Genomic DNA, 19,020 nt, shown 5'->3' on the forward strand with positions numbered 1-19,020 from the left:
TTTTGAATTTTAATGTCGTGAAAGTAGAATGATTTGCGTGTTTCAAAGACGTCACCGCAACTGTTGCATGGAAAATTGAACGTTTTACCATGGGAGAACTTCAAATGTTTGGTTTTATCGTAGTGATGCTTGAATTTCGCTTCACAGATCTGACATTTTGAAGTTTTATCTCTCTTTAACTTGCCATGATTTCGATTAAGGTGATATTTATATTTGGAATATGTTGCAAAAGTCTTTTTGCAATCCTGACAGGAATACTGCCCGCTTAAATGTGTTATTTTATGTTGCATCAATCTCGCATGCGACGAAACACTTCCCACAAGATTCGCATATAGCATTATTATAATGCACGTTGATATGCTTGTTGAGGAGAAAGAAACTGTAAAACTTGTCTGAGCATAGATTGCAAGTGTAGGCACCATTTTGAATTTGCAAATTGAAGGCGATAATTCCGTTTCGAGCTGAAGTAAACACTTTATCATGAACATTGCCTAAATGCTTTCTTATCTCATCGAGATCTGAAAATGGCAAATTGCAAATCTTACACGCCATGATACATCAGCTTTGATTATCTTTTTGCCCATTTTCAAATACAATTTCATAAGAATATTTCTATCTGGAATCTGATGACTTCTAGAATGTTCTAAAAGTTCTGTAAGGTCGGAATTTTCTCGGAACAGTAGAAGCATTTAAAAGAAAACGGGTAAGAGAGGTAGATGAAAGGAGTTATGGAAGTGTGCTGTAGGAAATTAGCAGCGTTTTCCCTTTCCGGTAAAGTCATCGCCCACAAACTCGACACCGGACAATTTGTAGTGGAAGCTGGAAATTAAACAACATTTTTTCAGTTTCGTATCCAATTTTATTTGGGTTTCTATCTAAATCTATACCGCGTTACCCTTTATAGTATACAGGGAATAAAAATACAAATTTTATTTGGTAGCTTTCTTATTTTGTTCAATGCTTACATTATCATACATAAAAAGCTGAACAGATTAAAAGAAAATAAATCTTTGGTTTGATTATATAAGTGAGATCAAAATAAAGGTTTTTTTTTTAATTTATGTTACATGTACGGGATGTTTATCGACATATTTATATTACATAAAACGAAAGTTACACTAATTATAAACATAGTTTTTAGACATAACATAAAGTAAAATATCTACACGACTAGTTGATTTTCAAAGTACCCTCATGTGAAAGAAACAGGTTTTGAGTGTATCTTCATGATATATTTTGGCGAACAGACGACTTTGTTAAGGTTGTCCGAAGACATTGAAATCGGGCCGCTTCCAATTTTAAATCTGCAAAGAAGACTTATGTCCAGCGCTGGACCTTCTGACTCCGAAATTTTGATGATGATTCTGGTTGCAATAATTATTTTTTATGATGACTCCATTTGTGTGGTCTCTCGTATCCCCTATCTTTGCAATTTTTATCATGTTGAGTTCTGTTTTAGAAAAATAAGTCCGTGTTGACCATAACATTGTGTACAATTCAGCCCCGTGTCAGGAAAAGTTGGTTTCTTAATATTCAAATAAAATTATTTCCACATATATAAAGATACCCCACATATATACACATATAAATAGAAAAGATTTTAATGTTCATGACAATACCCAGGGATATCAACATAAGCGAGTCTTGTATTATTTACTAATAAGAGATGCCGGTGGAAAAATTCGAGTCTGTTTCATTCTCCAGCGTTGTGTTTTCGCAAATGTTTCATCAAAGAGAATTTGCACTTGTATGCGTTGTTACAAATAGCGCATATAAAATTCTTCTCACTGCTATGAACTCGCATGTGTTTTTTCAATTTGGACTCTATTTCGAATCGCTTACCGCATATTTCACATTTGTACTTTTCCGTGTGATATTTCGTCGTATGCTCGGTTAGCGCACGACGTGTTGTGAATTCGGTTTTGCAAACGTGACAAGATAATTTCTTGACTACCCCGTGAACTTTTTTTAAATGTGATAGCAAACTATAACGCTCTTTAAAAGTTTGAGAACAGTGGTCGCAACGTTTGATTTTGACTCCGGTCTTGCCTTTGTGTACGACGTTGACGTGATATTTCAGCTGAGCTTTTTTAAAGAAAGCTTTCTCGCAATGAACACATTTGACAGTACTATATTGATGAGTCTCTTTATGTTGCAGCAACAGGTATTGATTCAAGAAACCAATGCCGCAGTCTTCGCATACTACTTTACCGACGTGAAAGTTCATGTGGGATTTCAGAAGCGCGAAATTGTGGAAGGTTTTTTCGCATATATGACACGCGAGTAGTCCCATTTTGGGCGCCATTTTGTACTCTATCATTCCGTTGTTTGATGCGTAGAATTGCTTATTGTGTTCGACTTCCAAATGTTGCCTGATCGTGTTAAGATCGGAGAAGGGTTGCCCGCATAGGCGGCATTTCAGATCTGATATATCGACTAGTATCGTTCTTTTTCCTTTTGGAATTAACTTTTTTAAAATAAAGTCTCTGTCGTTAACGACGTGAATCATGGAATGTTTGAATAGTGCGGACACTTCGTTGTAGTATTGTAGGCAGAAAAAACATCTGAATGTCGAACCCATAGAAGTAAACGGTCGGACTGAGGTAAATTGTAGGAATGTTGCAGCGTTATTCCTTTCCGCTACTGTCATTTGCCAAATGCTGCTTTTCATGGCATTTCTTCTGTCTGCGAAAGAAATAAAAACCTTCAAGCTGTTGACATCTTTATAAATGAACGAATAGGAATTTTCTGCAAACGTTATGAATATCAGAAGGAAATGCTTAGTTGTTATAATAGATAAAAATAATGGTAGGTTAATATTTTTTACATATACAACTATGAAACATACTAGAGATAATTAAAAAAAACCATCTAAAAATAAAAACCGAGTCAATGTTTCATAACAGATGACATACGATAATCATAAAAAATAATTAACATGGTAGTGTGAGGTCGTGTTGTGTTTTTCGGATCTACAAAAACAAGTAACAATTTCAAAGATATTTCGTAATCATATCTATGAAATATCTTTTCGCAAATCCATCAGTGAATAAAGCCAAATGTATATTACTGGCCTTTCACTTCTGGCTTCATTGGCAAGCGACAGTCATGGAGAAGATTGCACTCGGGATTTCTCTAAGAGATCGAATCATGAATATGATGATTCGAAGACAAACAAAAGCAACCGTTATACCCCAGTATATTTAAAAGTACAAGTAGAAGTGGACAGGCCACATAACGCGCAGGGAGATAGCCATTGTGATCTTCAGATTCTAGAGTGGGGGTCAAAAAACTACAAGTCTGGACGTTCACCCGACGGTCTTCAAAAGCCTCTGGACTATCGGGATCGGTTCTTTTGGAAATATATAGGAGAGACTCACATCTAGGAGTAACGATAAAGATGATGACGACGAACGTCCAATTCCTTAATCTTACCCGTAACCTTGGATACTTCAAACCCCCTGAAACGGCTAGGAAATTAATATAAAATATATATATCATATAATATATCTTAATATATATAAATCTCGTGTCACAATGTTTATACTCAATGGACTTCTAAACCACTTAACCGATTATAATAAAATTAGCACACCATGTGCAGTTCGATCTAACTTGAGAGATAGGATAGTTTAAATCTCAAATTATAGTCGCAATTTTAATTTATTGCTAATTATTGTCTGTTATTATTTGACAGTCACAATTATCTGTTAACTCCAAATGATTCTAACAGATGTCGATACCTTTCGACTGGGTTGAGTAAGTAATCAATAGATGGCGCTGCTATGGTAAATCTACGAACGAGTCATATAAGCTACATTTTAACAGCATAATTACCACGTGTTGTTGACGCTATAAAATTAATTAAATTTATTTTGTAGTGAACGAAATACCGTATAATTCAATTATTTCCACTTTTTAAATTTTCACAGCAACGCGTGGCCGGGTCAGCTAGTATCATATAAAGACTCCAAATTTCTACCCAATTTTTTTTAGATAAACTTTTAATACTTACAGTGAAATTGTAAATACGCTTCCTATGCCAATCTTTTATATGTTTATCGTAGTCGTTTCGGTTCGGAAATCTACTTCCGCACTCTGAGCAGACGAGTTCAAATGCGTTAGCAACGTGAACTCTCATATGTTGTTTCAAACTCTTCTGGTGACGGTATGATTTGTTGCAATGTCTGCAGATAAAGTTCCTTTCGCCGGTATGCGAGATCATGTGCTTCTTTAAAGTTGTGACGCAGCTAAAAGTCTTCTTGCAGATTCCACACTGAGTCTTCTGTGTGTGATATTTGTTTGTGTGCATCGTCAATGCTCTGCGACTGCTGTATGTTGCTTTACAGATGTCACATTCGTAGGTAAAAGTTATCCCGTGAGATACTTCGAGATGTTTTAGCTTCCTAAAGTGTTCCGTAAACCTTTCTGGGCATTGCGGACATCGAAGCATACGCATCTTTGTAGCGCCCTCGTGGTTCTTCTCCATATGGTACTTCAAATTTGAGCTGGTCGTGTAGACTTTCTTGCATTTACTGCAAGGATGTCCTCCTGGTGCATGGATCTCTTTATGCTGTATCAATCGTTGGTGCGTCATGAAACTGGCTCCGCAGGTTTCGCAAATCGCGTTGCTAAAATGTACGTTCATATGACGATTGAGTAATATAAACGTTTGGAAAACTTTATCGCAAATATGGCAGGAGAATTGTCCGTTTTTTGGCGTTAGATTGTAGGCAAATACACCGTTCCCTGACGCCGTGAATGATTTTTCGTGTTCAATAGTTAGATGTTTACGTATCGTATCAATATCTGTGAAGATTTCATCGCAAATTTTACACCTGAGGTTGGAAATATCAACTTTGACAGTGCGTTTCCCTTTTGGGATAAGTTGTTTGAGAATTGTTGCATGATCAGGAGTTTCGTGCGAAAGACTGTGTTGAAGAAGAGAGTTTAAGTCTGCATACTGTTCTCTACAGAAGAAGCATTTGAAATAGTATCGGCAGTAAACGAAAGGTCTGACAGTCGTGTTCTCGAGGAGCAATGCGGCGTTCTGTCTCTCCGATAGCGTCATCTCCCAGATACTGGAGAGAGCGCCTTCTCTGCCGCCCGCTTGGGTTCCTGGGGAGGTAAAATTTCTACGTTTATTTTCACTGATTCACGTAATGCCATTGACTGAGCGATTTTGAAACGACTTTCAGAATCAACTATAAATTTTATGTCAACTAACCTGCCAAATGTATGGAATTGCACATTCACTGTCAAAACGTTCGTAGAATCTTCGTGATGGTAACTTTACTATGAGTTCGGTATTATTTATTTAAAGATTTAAACCAGACAGATCAATTCATTTATCCATATTATTGCCCACATCTCTAATATTCCTCAATGCCTAAAGATGAATGTATGTAAGAAATGTATGTAACCAATCATGCATTGAAATGTGGTCTTTCAGTCTCTCCGGTCTTATTTGCAATCTTATAATCGCTCAAAAAACCAACAGCTAAAGCTATGTTATGGATATATGGTATGTTTGGGATTTCTCTGCGAGATCAAATTAGCAATAAGGAGGTCCGTAGACGAACGAAAGTAATAGACATAATAGCGGATAGGCAAGTTAAAGTGGCAATGAGCATAACACATAGCGCGCAGAACAGATGGCCGCTAGGGCTTTTAGGTTCGGAAAAAGAAGCCCTAGACCGGCAGTTGTCCTAGGACTTACACCCATGAGGTAGGTAATAACCTTGTTAAGGTCATCGGAAAACCAGACAAAATGTGTTCGAAAGCACAAGATTTTTTTTTCGAAAGATGATAGCATCTAGAACCGTTTCGTGTATTTTAAAGACAACTTCGTACCTGCAGCCTACAATAACACTGGTCATTTCTTAACTGTTTATTAAAAAAATAGGGTGATAAAATCAAAACAAGTACTTAAGGGATACGAAAAGAGATATTACAGAATTTTTATTTTTCGGATGATTTTTTTTTTACAATTGAGCAATATTTTGACAATCATAATGACCGTGTTTATGATGAAAATTCTAAAGAAGCTTCCCAATAAGTGAGCAGAATACAACGTGGGTATTATGCGACTTCAGTGATGGGTGTTAGCTCTGAAGTGATTATTTTTTTGTGTAAAAGGTATCAAACCATCGGCACATATGTTATAAGATACCATTCTAGAGATGTTATTTATGGTATGGATGGTATTATTAACAACACCATATTCAATAACCAATAATAAATAGTCCTTTCGGCAAGACTTGGCGCCGGGTCATAAAGCCCGATCCATCCAATCTTGGCCAGAAACGAACGTTCTGGACTTCATCAGAACTGAAGACTGTCCGTCATCTAGTCCTGATCTTTATCCACTGGATTATGATTTATGATCAATTTTAGAGAGTAAAGCTTGCTCTATACGCCATTATAATTTCGAGTACCTAAAACGATCCATACGAAGAATAAAGAATTTCCCCATAGAAAGAGTTCGTGCTGCTATTGATAATTGGCCTCAACATTTAAAGGACTGTATTGCAACCACGTCGAATAAGCTTTATATGTTTTTAATGGTTTTATTTTAATGTTTAAACCAACACACAGTAATAGCGATAAATGTTACGAACGATAAAAAAAATGTTTTTCTTTGTAACAATATTTATGACAAGACTAAATATATATAGTATACCAGCCAATGGTAGGTGACAATGCATCTGCTATTTAGCCCTGATCTTGAACCTACAGATTTCCACCTGTTTCAGTCTCTAAAGAAGCAATAGTTTGAAAATGCATACGATCAAATAGATCTGGTTGGACATGGTGAAAAATTCCGTTCACAAGAGACATTGCGAAAAGCAAAGTAGGGCAGTAACAGTTGGTTTACAATAATCTGATTGGACAAAAGGCGTGGTTTAGCTGAATTACAATAATTGGGTCAATATCGTCTTTGTCATATATAGTGACAGTAGTATATTGTACAATATTATTTCGGTTTTTGGCCAGAAGGAAAGTTAAAAGATTTTTTTGCTTATCTATCGATGTTTTATTTACGCTTACAACTATAAGGTAGATTTGAAATTGCTTTCACATTCTACCATCGTTAGATCTTCTCATTTGAAATTTCATGTTTTTGTTGACACTGCGAATGCTTCACGTGTTTATTGTATTCATTACGATTTTGAAATCCTCTACCGCATTCTGTGCAGGACTGTTTCCAGACATGTCCATGGACCCGCATATGCTGACGTAAGGTCCGTTCGTGCATGTAAACTTTTTTGCAGACCCCGCAAAAGAAGTTTCTCTCGCCTGTGTGACCTCTAGCGTGCATCTTCAAAAGCGATTCCGTTCCAAAACACTTCCCGCACTCCTTACATTGAATACTTTGTTTATGTTGTTTTGTTATATGTTCAGTGAGAGCGCGACGCATTGAAAACACTTCCTTACAATCTTGACATTCGAAAGTGAACGTAATACCGTGTACTTGTTTCAGATGCGTCATCTTTCGATAGTGCTCTGAAAATCTTTCCAAGCAGTGTGGACATTTTAATGGTTTCGTTCTCTTCGTGTCAAATTCCTCGTGTTTTTTGAACATATGGTAACGAAGCTTCAACTTTGTTGGGAAAACTCCCTCACATTTATCGCATTTATGAACACCGGTTTGGTGGACGATCCTGTGGTTTATCAAGCGCTGATACGACATGAAACCGAGGCCACAGGTCTCACAAACCACGTTGTAATGCACATTCATGTGCCTGTTCAAGAGGAAGAAAGTATTGAAGGACATGTTGCATTTATGACAAGATAGGAGACCGTCGTTGGTATGTAGATCATACGCCATCAGACCATTCCCAGCGGAATTAAACTCTTTGTTATGCGCAAATATTAAATGCTTTCTAATTTCATCTAAGTGTGAAAACTTTTGATCGCAAATCTTACATTTCAAGTCAGATATATCGACTTTTACAACTCTTTTACCTTTCTTTAGATATTGCTTTAACAAAGTGTTTCTTTCAGGGGCAACGTGGTAATTTACATGATGCAACACTGATTGTATCTCAGGGAATATTTGGTCGCAATAGAAACATTTAAAATTTGACTGCTGGTAAAAGAATGGCTTCACTGTGGTGTATTCCAGAAACGTCGCTGCATTTTGCCTTTCTGATTTTGACATTTGCCATACATTAGTTTTTGGCCCTGGAGGCTGCTTCGTTGTTATTCCTGGGAAAAATAAAAGTATCGCTTATAAACCATGTACTGTTCTATATTCTTTAATTAAATACGCTTTATAAGCACGCGTCAAATCCTTAAACACGTTTCCTATTAAGGAAATAATACAAACAAAATTTCGATTGTATATTTTTATTTTCGATTGCAATTTTTATATCACTTCGTGAACTGTATTCATGTGTGTTGTAAGTGTTTCTGGGTCATTAAATACTTTGCTGCAAACAGAACAAGATTGTACAGTTTCGTGCGACTTCATATGTTCTAGAAGGTTCTTTCTCCTTGGATATGCTTGCCCACATACAACGCATTTGTACTTTTTATCGCCAGTATGGATGATCATGTGCCTCGCCAGGCAATACTTTGAGAAGAAACGAGAGTGACAAATGTCACACTCCTGATTCCGTTCCTGCATATGAACTGATCTCTTGTGCAGGAACAACTGATATTTCAGATCGTACTGCCTATCGCATGTCTCGCATCGATATCGATTGCTTTCGTTGTGGGAGATCCTCAAGTGTTTACTCCGTTGATAGTTCGAATTGAATCTTTCAGGACAGTAAGGGCAAGTGCGGGTGAATTTCTTTAAATGCACTCCCCTGACATGATTGATTCTTTTTGCGGGATTCGAAAAAACCTTATCGCATTTCTCACATGGGAAAATTCCAGACGCATGAGTTTGTAAATGCCTCTTTAGCATATTTATAGAGATGAAAACTCCACCACACACCTCGCAACTGTAATTATTGAAATGTTTGTTCATATGTATGATAAGAATGCGGAGCCTTTGGAAGTTTTCGCCGCATATTTGGCAATTGAACACTTCATCGGATAACTTAAACGGTATTATGTTGTCCTGGTAATCCGGGTCTATGTCTTTACCGTGATCCTTTAGATGAATCTTCAAGTTGTTTAAATTTACGAATATAGCGTTGCAAACTTTACATTGGAGTCTACCTACATCGACTTTAATATTATCTCTAACCTTTTTATTTAGCTCTTGTGATAAATCTTCGTAAGTATGGTCATTTGTTGTATGTTCTCTTAATAAATTTGCATCAAGGAACGGCTTTGAGCAAATATAGCATTTGAATTTACCGTACGAGTGAACGAAAGGGTAGACATGAGAAAATTCAAAGATTGTCATTACGTTTTGTTTCCATTTCTTTCTCTCTCGACTCATTCTCTGTGGGTATTCCTTCACATATGACGTTATCTTTTGTGATGAACTCTGTAATGATAGTTTCATTCCTTTATCTAGCTCATCTAAGGATATTGGATCTTTCAAAAACTTTAAAACTGATTTATGGTGACCATTGATTGCAACTTGTCTAGATATAGATATCTCTTCTATAATATTTTCTAAACCTTTTTTAGTATATCCAATATCAAAATCCTCTTCATTTTCACAAATAAGAGTATTAATAGGTATAGGTCTCTTGAGAAGCGACAACTTGATATCAGTGCCGTCATCGTCTTTCAATATTATAGATGAGTTTGTAATATGGATGTAGCCTAAAAAAGAATAAATGGCAATGTATACAATTCTACATTGATAAATTTACATATAAATTACACAAGGTCATCTTGTACAGGATGAATGATTATAGATGTAAAAGCTTTAATGATGTGAATATATAGCTCATTTATCAGCAAAAAGCTTCAGAAGCTGTACCTATTTTCAATCATCCTGTTTATAGTGTTTATCCTGAAACTCTATTGAAATGCAACAAGCCTATAACTTCTGACAATACAAAGTCTGCAGTTTTCCTTGTTACATTATCATTAAGTTAGCTATTACTTCTGAAACATTATCACTTTAAAGCTTTTACATCACCCGTGTGATTTAATCAATCACCTTGTATGTTCTAACTAATCACCTTGTATGAAAAAAATAAAAACAAAAATAAATTTTATTACAAATTTTATTCATCTTAGAAAACACTTGACAAATTTAACATTTTTGTAATAAATAAACTAACGTAATTTTACGTGCATGCTTTATTGTACTTTTAGAGGGTAGACGGTAAACTTCGCGGGTAGTCCTAAAATACATTTTTTATTAACTATAGTACTTCATGTAGACGTAAATGATCTCTCAAATTTTTCCTTCGCAAAAATGCTTGACCACACATTTCACATTTGTAGTTTTTCTCTCCCGTATGTATAACCATGTGTCTCTTCAATGTTTCCTTATTACAGAACCTTTGCAAGCAAACTTTGCATTGGTGATTCCGTTCCTGAAGATGGACCGACCGCGTGTGGCACACGAGGTGATATTTCAAGTTGAAAGCACGACCGCAAATCTTACATTTGTGGACTCGTGTCGCTTGATTATGGACATCCTGTAGATGCTTAGTTCTACTGTAGTTCGAGTTGAATCTCTCCGGGCACATTGGACAACGCCGGGGATACTGCTTAAGGTGGACGCCTCTGACATGTAGCGATAGTTTGTGTGACGTGTTGAAGGTTTTGCTGCATCGATCACATGGAAAGTTGCCGCTTTCGTGGACTTCTAGATGCTTCTTTAGAAGTCGTAAAGTCATGAAGCCAGATCCGCATATCTCGCAACTGTAGTTGTTGAAGTGAACACTCATATGTATAACTAGAGTGCGGACTTTGATAAAGATACCATCGCACATGACGCATTTAAAACCAGCCTCTTCATTCCCCTCCAGAATGAATGGTATAATGTTATCTTTTAGTTCTGGATCAATGAGTTTTTTATGTTCATCTCTTAGATGATACTTCAGCTGGTTTAGATCTTTAGGCTTCAGTGAACAGATTCTACAGCTCATTTCGCTGACGTCCACTTTGATGACGTTTTCCTTGCGGTTGTTAATAAGACGCTTGAGTGGTGCGAATGTGTGGGTATCTAGCATGTGGCTTCTAAGTAAAGATGATTGCAGGAAAGGTTGTGAACATACGAAACATTTGAACTTGTTGCTACCGTAGATGAATGGGTAGACGGTTGAGAATTCAAAGAGTGTCAATGCGTTCTGGCGGTTATCAGACTGTTTGACAAGGATTGGTGTTGGAGGCGGTATTTGTATGGCGACATTGATGACGTCAGGTGTTGGCGAACGGTGAACCATAGATAAGGGCGAAGGACTGCGGGTTGGTGGGAAATTTGTAGCTGGAGATGGTATAGCATCCCTGCGGAGGTTACTCATCGTGAGAAACTTTCGAAAGTTGATCACCGTCCCCAAAGGTCTACAAAGGCTGCGATCATAATCCACTTGGAACAACGGCACGATCCTTTTTTTCGGTGCTTGTTTATCCGTACCTTCTGATCCTAGAAACAAACAAATCGTATGAAGATTTTACTCCCTCTGCTTTTTTATCATTACCTAAATTAGAAAAGGTCGGAAAACACTCACGTATTTCCTATTTACGAATCCGTATGGTTAATAAATTTTTAATTATAGATGTGAAAACTTTAATTGGGTGGATGTATAGTATATTTGTTGTCAATTCATCTACGGTACACATTATACAAACATCGATGGTTCCAGAAAATATAAATAAGTTAATTAGAGCAGGGACAGGTAATTATTTACTATCTGTCCTTGCACTCTGTGCTGCCAGAAGTAATTGGCCCGTTGAATTCAAAAATTGCACATCGACCTTTGGAAAGAGACAATTGTCTAATTTCAGCTTCATAGAGCACTATCTCTGTTCCACACTACCTATGTGACGTTTTTTCAGTCGTTGTATTTCGTGCGACAGAGATAACGAAATTAGCCGATCGTCTCTTTCCAAAGGTCGATGTGTAATATTTATTGCCGGGTACGGGCGTCGTTATTGGAAATAATTGTAAATACTTATTATTATTATAATTAATATAAACTTTATAAAATATCGGGGCATAAATGATGCAGTCGGCTGTGTTTTTTCAATTTGTTTTATGTCAAAGAATATTTTTTTATTTCATTTCTATATACCACAGACATTAGCGTCCGTGCTTTTTTTTATTTCATTTACTTTTAATATTTTGGATTTTTTCTTTATTTGCGTTTCTGTATATCACCAGTGTTTACGGAGTCTTAAATTATTTCCAAACTTAAACCTTAAGTTTTTAATCATTGGTGGCTTGTCTGTTTTTCACGACTACCTAATAATGTTTAGTTTTAAAACAAGTAAGTGCAATCCTCGGGTTATATATAATCTGTGCGATGGTTCCTATTTTCTCCACATCGATCAATCTTGCGATATAATATTTATAACTATTGTCTTTAATAAGTTTATAGTCTCTAATACCTTAATATTATATTGTGTTCATTGTTAATTTAGATTTAAGATACACATTGTTTTTTACCAGCTTTTGCTGTATTTTTTAATTATATTTATTCGCTTATAGGTCCGAACCTACAACGCTAAGAGATATCTGTTTACTTTGACTTGATAAATATTACGAATAATAAGAATTGAATAAGTAATAATGTAAACAAAGATGAAACTAAAAAAATATTAGTAGATTCTCTGCCAGTTGACAGTAGAGGTGTGAAAGCGCGAATAAAAATATATATGAACGATTGGTAGCAGATTGCATTCAGTCTCACGACCACCTTTACAAAGTCGTATATCCAATATTTGAGTATCCATGATCATGTGACAAATTGTTAGAAACGTCACTTATATAAAAATAAATAGCAATATAATCCTTTACAAATGATTTTATTTCATGAATAAAATTCGAGTAAATCTAAAAAAATAATTAGTTTTAATTTATTCCCGTGGAATAACGTCTTGATACGAGACACCCGCTTTCAAAACAGTCCCCGGATGTTGTACCCTCGCGTGATGTTTAAGGCTACAGTTCTGTACGAAGGACCTCCCACATTCAGGACAGACGAATCTCCTATCATTATCGTGTATTCGCATATGCTCTCGCAAAGTGTACTTCCGAGCATAGGCCTTCTTGCAAACGCTGCACTGGAACTTCCTCTCGCCGCCGTGGCGCACCATGTGATCCTGCAATTCTGACTTCGAGTAGAACTTCCACTCGCAGACATTGCACGCGAATCTCTTCAGCTTTAAATGCACGGTTCGCACGTGTACGCCCAACTTTCCACTCAGCGTGAACACCTTCGGGCACAAATTACACTTAAACTCTTTTAGCTTCAACCCATGGACGGACGCAACATGCTTGTTCCTCTGGAAGTAGTTCCGGAAGGTTTCCGTGCAGTGTGGACACCTGTGGCGCCGGACTTGCTTATGGACGGTGGCGTAGTGTTCGTTCTTGGCAATTGTGGAACGAAACACTTTTTCGCACTCCTCGCAAGCGACAGCGCCGTTCTCATGCGACAGAGAATGAGTCCGCAGTCTATCCGACGTGATGAACCCAGTGCCACACTGCTCGCAAATGTAATTCTGAAAGTGAACATTCATGTGATGGTTCAGAGATTTGAATTCGTCGCATCTCTGACCACAAATGGTGCATAGGAATGTGTTCATCGTGATCTTGAATGGCAATATTCCGTCATTTGAACTTGTATCGATATTCTTGTCGTGTCGTTCACTTAGATGGTACTTAAGGCTTGTGATATCTTGCAAAGGTTCGTCGCATAATTTACACCCGATGTCTGTGATATCCACTTTAACTAATTCGTGTTTCTTGTGTTTGAACAGTTCATATTTTATCTGTGTTAAAGATGGCGTCGAATGTTCCAGACTATTATGAGCTCTTAGAGTGTCTGGGTCTGAAAACTGTTGACCGCAGTAGAAACAAAGATACAAGTTTCGCTTCGTCCATCTAAACGGGCATATCTTTGAATATTCCAGGAGTAACATCGTGTTCTTTCTTCGCGTTTCTAAGGATCGTTCGACGTCATTCAGAACGCGTGCATTTCTTTCCGTCAGCTGTTCTGTTGGTATCCCGCCATTTTCCTTCTCAGCGGAGGAATCACTACCTATAAATGACAAAACAGATGCGCGTGAGCATCACAATTGTATATTGCATGCAATTTTTTTAAAATCTCTATATTAAACTATATTTTGCATAAAGCTTTACGTATGTCGATACATATTTGCTCAGGCACTTGTGTTTTGTCACTAGAAGTGATCGTATTATTTGGAAAAAGTACTTTAGGAATAGAAATAAAAATACATATTTGAATTTATTACGACCGATTGTAATATTAGCGCGGTTATTTAAAATGAAAACTAATGTTTAAAAATTGTGTGCCTATTTTTAAATATTAGTTTTAATTTTAATAAGTAAAAATCTTTAATTTATATGCTCAAGTTTACAAATCATCAATTTTATTATAGTGTATTTATTTGTTCAGTTTGTATAATCCTATCTACCCACAAGCCATTGTTTCACTATTTTCTTTCATATAGTAAAAAGGTTAAATGTAGCATAAATTACAAATAGAAAAATTTTAATCTGGAAGAATAGGTAATTAAATCACTGTCAAATATCCCGGAATATTTACACGCATAACCTGTTGATATTTCCATCTTAAATAATTTATAATTCAGTCTTGTTCAATTAAATATTTCTATATACACATTCATTTCAACGAGCACTGATTTCGGGAGATGATTTCGAAGCAATGGTTAAAAATATGGCGTTTCTTAGTACGTAATGGCAGCGTAAAAATCCTCCTTCTTCCCAATCGCCACTATGTCTCGGTCTTATGTTGCCAGTGACTTTTTTCGACCTTGATTACATAGCTCGAGGAATTGCTCATCTGAAGTTGCAGTGCATGGTGCATGACGTTCCTTAAAACAACCGGAAGTTGGAGTTGAAAGGTCCTTGAATAGTGTCTACGAGTCCGTAGATGAAGCGTAGACGTGGAGCCAACACACCGATGACATAGTCAATGTTCATTAGTACACTGGGATCAAAATACATCAGCCTTCACTTGATTTGGGTGATGAACTCTAACATGCTGCTTCAAGCTACAATTCTGTATAAACGCCTGCCCGCAAATTGGGCAAACAAACCGCCTATCGTTATTGTGTATCCGCATATGCTCTCTTAACGTCTTCAAGCGGGCGTAGGACTTCTTGCAAACATCGCATTGGTATATCCTCTCGCCTCCGTGCTTTATTGAGTGCTCTTGCAACTCGTACTTCGTGAAGAACTTCATGTAACACAGCTGACATGAGTGGTTCCTTTCTTGAAGATGCTGGAAACGAATGTGAGCGGTGCGCCGGCTACACAAATCGAAGACACGGGGACAAGACGGGCAGGGAAATATAGCGGTTTTCTCCCCGTGTATCGTGTTCAAATGTTTAAGCCTGTGCTTATAGGAGGCGAATTTCTCGTCGCATATCGGACACTTGTATCTCTTGTTTGATCTGTGGATCTTGGCTACGTGCGCGTATAAGGAAGCATAGGATGGGAATGTGTCCAGACATCGCTTGCAGGGGAAGTCCCCGCGCTCGTGGGTACGAGCGTGGTTCACCATGCGCTGCGATGTAGCGAAGCGTTTACCGCATGTCTCGCAGATGAAGTGCTCGTAATGGTCATTCATATGCTTGTGGAGGGTAAGGAACATTTCGTATCGCTTGCCGCATATCTGACAGCGGTGGTCGTCTTTCGTAAGACTGTAGGGTAGGACGCTGTCACCGTGCGAGCAATCAAGGTACTTCCCATGTTCGCTGAGATGAGATTTAAGCATCTCATAGTCCTCGATAACGGCGCCGCATATCTTGCACGCGGTGTCGGCGAAGTCCATCTTCAGTGGTTCGTATTTTCGCGGCTTCAGAAGCGTCTTCACGTCAGCGTGATGCTGCTGCGTGTGTTCGCGCAGTCGCTCCGGCTCTAGGAACGATGTCTTACAAAAGAAACACAAGTATGTACCCTTCCTATACTTGAAGGGGTAGGCAGTGCATGACTCCATTATGACTTTAATGTTATTTCGAAACGCAAGGCGCCTCTCGTTGGCCGCGTCGCGCGCCGTCGCGACGCTCGCGGTTACATTATCTGTGTCAGATCCCACTTCCTCCTTAATCTGTATCTCTTCAGATTTTCTTCCTAAAAATAAGAAAACATTCCGATATGAGCTCTTCTTTTCTAGGTATATTTTTCTCTTAGCGACTTAGGAATAACAATTTCATTTCAACAGAACCTTTATAGGATAAATCAATGAGGGTATTACAATAAAATTCTCACGGTAGTTTGTACTTAGTTTATTTTGACGCAGTTTAATTGACAAGTTTCTTCCTTCCCATGGTGGCCATGGTGAGTGCGCATGTGACTCTGCAAGCTGCATTTTTGGACGAACGCGCTGTTACAGTACTTGCAGTCGAATCGTTTATCGTTATTATGTATCCGCATGTGCTCTCGTAGAGTTTTTATCCTGCAGTAGGCTTTCTTGCAGATGTCGCACTGGAACTTCCTTATCCCTACGTGTTTAACCATATGACTCCTCATCCTGGCTCCAGTTGAAGATTTAAAGGGGCAGTATTGGCACTGGAAGGGTTTGTGTTTGATATGAACGTGCTGGATATGTTTCGTGCGCTGATTGCAGAGAGCGAAGACAGCGGTGCACAAGTGGCATGGATATTCCACTTTTCTGTCATGGACGTGCTTGAGATGCTTCGTTCTATCTCCGTACGATTTAAATTTATCCTTGCAATAAGGACATTTGTATCTTAGCTTGGGTCCGTGTGCATAAGACACATGGCTACTTCTTAGCTTGCGAGTGGCGAATGAGTCGTTACATTTGGAACACCTGTAGGCGTCCACAGCCACCTCGTATGTGATCATGTGAGCCTGCAACCTATGGGCCGCTGAGAAAGTTTTCCCGCACTTACAGCATATATTATTCTTGCAATGCTGATTCATATGAATGTTTAGGTTGGTGAAAAGATCGAAATGATTTCCGCAGTGGTAACACGTGTAGTTCTTGCAGTTCAAAAGGAAAGGAGTTATTCCTATTCCGAACTGTTTCGTAATAGGTTTACTATGAACTGTGGTTAAGTGGTCGGCAAGTTCGTCTATATCTTTCGTAAGTTGAAGGCATATAGTGCATTGTAATTCGGTGACGTCGGCCTTGATAGTGTTGAAGGGTCGAACGAAGCGAAGAGCCTCAACACGGTTGGGATGAACCTTCGTATGTTCTCTAACTTCGGTAAAGTCACCGAACGTGACCGGGCAATAAGCGCAAACAAACTCCCCTCGTTTCCATCTAAAGGGGCAAGCGTTCGAATACTCTATAACAATGGCGGCGTTATCTCTGTGATCGTTATACCTCCGCCTCGGTTTCCATTTTACATTGTAATCCTTCGGCCCTAAAAACAAAAGAAAATTCTCTGTAAATTTTCCCGTGATATTGTTCACACTAGATTTGTGGGTAGGTGGATATTTTTCACAAGACCGTGTATTTCGTCCGAAGCGCTTTGTTTCTGTGATCCAAAACGAGCAACTCTCGAAAGTTAAATCGATATCCTAAGATTTCAGTTTTAATTTGTAAATTTTATTTAATTTGTAATGTTTCACTGTAGTCTATAATGCAAAAAAAATGTAATGAGTGAGATAGAGGTGAATTTAAAAAAAAAACACGAAGAAATTTAATAATAAAAGCAATTGTTTATTCATTTTACCATGTACAAATATTGAATGGTGGATAGAATACTGTTTCAAAATAAAATCGTGCAAAAACGTTTACATAACAAGTAGCAACGTATGACGATAGATGGCTCTGGTAGTTAATAGTATCGCGTGGTTTTATTGCGGGCGGTCGTACAAAAGCGGTTGACTTGGCAATTAATAAGGAGAAGAATTAACAAAGTTTCGACCTATATATCATGAGATCACTGGACGTAGCTCGAACAATTCTTCTGAAGTGGCAGTGGTTAGTGGCCATTAGGACTGACCGGTTTTTAAATGGCGACTACAAGCCGGTAAACCCGCAGCGTGAGTATAGGTTTTCCAGGTCGTGGTGCCTGGTCCAAATATCGTGGAGATCTATGGTTTCAGTTGACATGATATCACATGATCTTCTTTACTCTATGAGCAATCTTCAGGTGACAATTCCTTAAAGCGCCACTGCCGAATACAGAGGTGCACATGGTGCATCTATACTCAGCTTTCCTGCCGTGGTGTTGGTCCAGATGCCTCAATCTAGAGTGATATGAAAGGAAGTGCTCGTCGCAGAGAGGGCAGCGGTACCGTTCTCGGCGACCGTGCGCGCTAGAGACATGCCCGCTCCAAGCGGCTCGACTAACCAGCACTCGTTTGCACTTAGTACACTCGAATTTACCTAAGTCGTGACCTCTCTGATGCGATTTCAACTTATGTTTCCCGGAGTACGCTTTTCCGCATACATGGCAAATGCAGGTTGAGTAATGTCTGTTCATGTGTACCAGAAGACTCATGAAGCTTTCAAATCGGCTGCTACATTTCACACATTTATGTTCATCTCCCAAAATGAAAGGTATTAAGCCATCTTCGTGGTTTGATTCGAAAGTCTTTTCGTGTTGATCAGTTAAATGCGTTTTCAATTTCTCCAAGCTACCAGATTTTTTATTACAAATATTACACTCAAGATCTGCTATGTCGACTCGCAATGGAAAAGAGTTCCGTACTTTCAAATTTTCAAATACTTCAAGTTTGTTTGTGTGGTCCATAGAGTGAGAACGAAGCTCCTTGATGCTTGGGAAAATGTGCGGGCAATAGGCGCACATGAATTTGCCGCGATTCCATCTAAATGCGACTGCGTTTGAATGCTGCAAGATAACAGCCGCGTTGGCTTTATCTCCTGCAGGCTTTCGTTTCCTTCTCCATTGTACTTTTACCTTCTGTTTTGGTGTATCAGAAGCATTGCTTTCTTCTGTTCCTAGAAA

General features: G+C 38.1%; 2 protein-coding genes across 8 annotated transcripts in view; both read right to left on the reverse strand.

Moving 5' to 3' along the window:
- The window catches only part of LOC137926155 (zinc finger protein 260-like), a 61,663-nt gene that overhangs the window by 5,110 nt on the left and 37,533 nt on the right, over positions 1–19,020 (reverse strand). Inside the window, exons 5-6 of one of the 7 annotated variants that reach the window (XM_068769703.1) lie at positions 4,016–5,118; positions 2,572–2,685 (exon numbers count right to left, since the gene is read on the reverse strand). The exons of 1 other annotated variant lie outside the window; for it this stretch is intronic. In XM_068769703.1, coding sequence (XP_068625804.1) covers positions 2,668–2,685; positions 4,016–5,118 — 1,121 coding nt within the window. In that variant the 3' untranslated portion in view covers positions 2,572–2,667. Of the gene's footprint in view, positions 1–1,118; positions 2,686–4,015; positions 5,119–10,147; positions 11,513–12,916; positions 14,130–14,658; positions 16,208–18,165; positions 19,014–19,020 lie in introns of those variants that run through there. 5 more of the 7 variants (XM_068769708.1, XM_068769700.1, XM_068769701.1 and 2 more) reach the window with 5 other exon arrangements.
- On the reverse strand, positions 7,083–9,803 carry LOC137926405 (zinc finger protein 493-like). The gene is made up of 4 exons (XM_068770006.1): positions 9,794–9,803; positions 8,381–9,732; positions 8,287–8,296; positions 7,083–8,211 (listed from the first exon to the last, which is right to left on the reverse strand). The coding sequence occupies exons 1-4, from the start codon at positions 9,801–9,803 to the stop codon at positions 7,094–7,096; spliced, it is 2,490 nt and encodes an 829-aa protein (XP_068626107.1). The 3' UTR covers positions 7,083–7,093.

This window comes from Battus philenor, unplaced genomic scaffold (assembly GCF_028537555.1).
Source record: "Battus philenor isolate CCGP_79_NKW_IND1 unplaced genomic scaffold, ilBatPhil1.0.hap1 SCAF_29, whole genome shotgun sequence".
Classification (NCBI taxonomy): Eukaryota; Metazoa; Arthropoda; class Insecta; order Lepidoptera; family Papilionidae; genus Battus; species Battus philenor.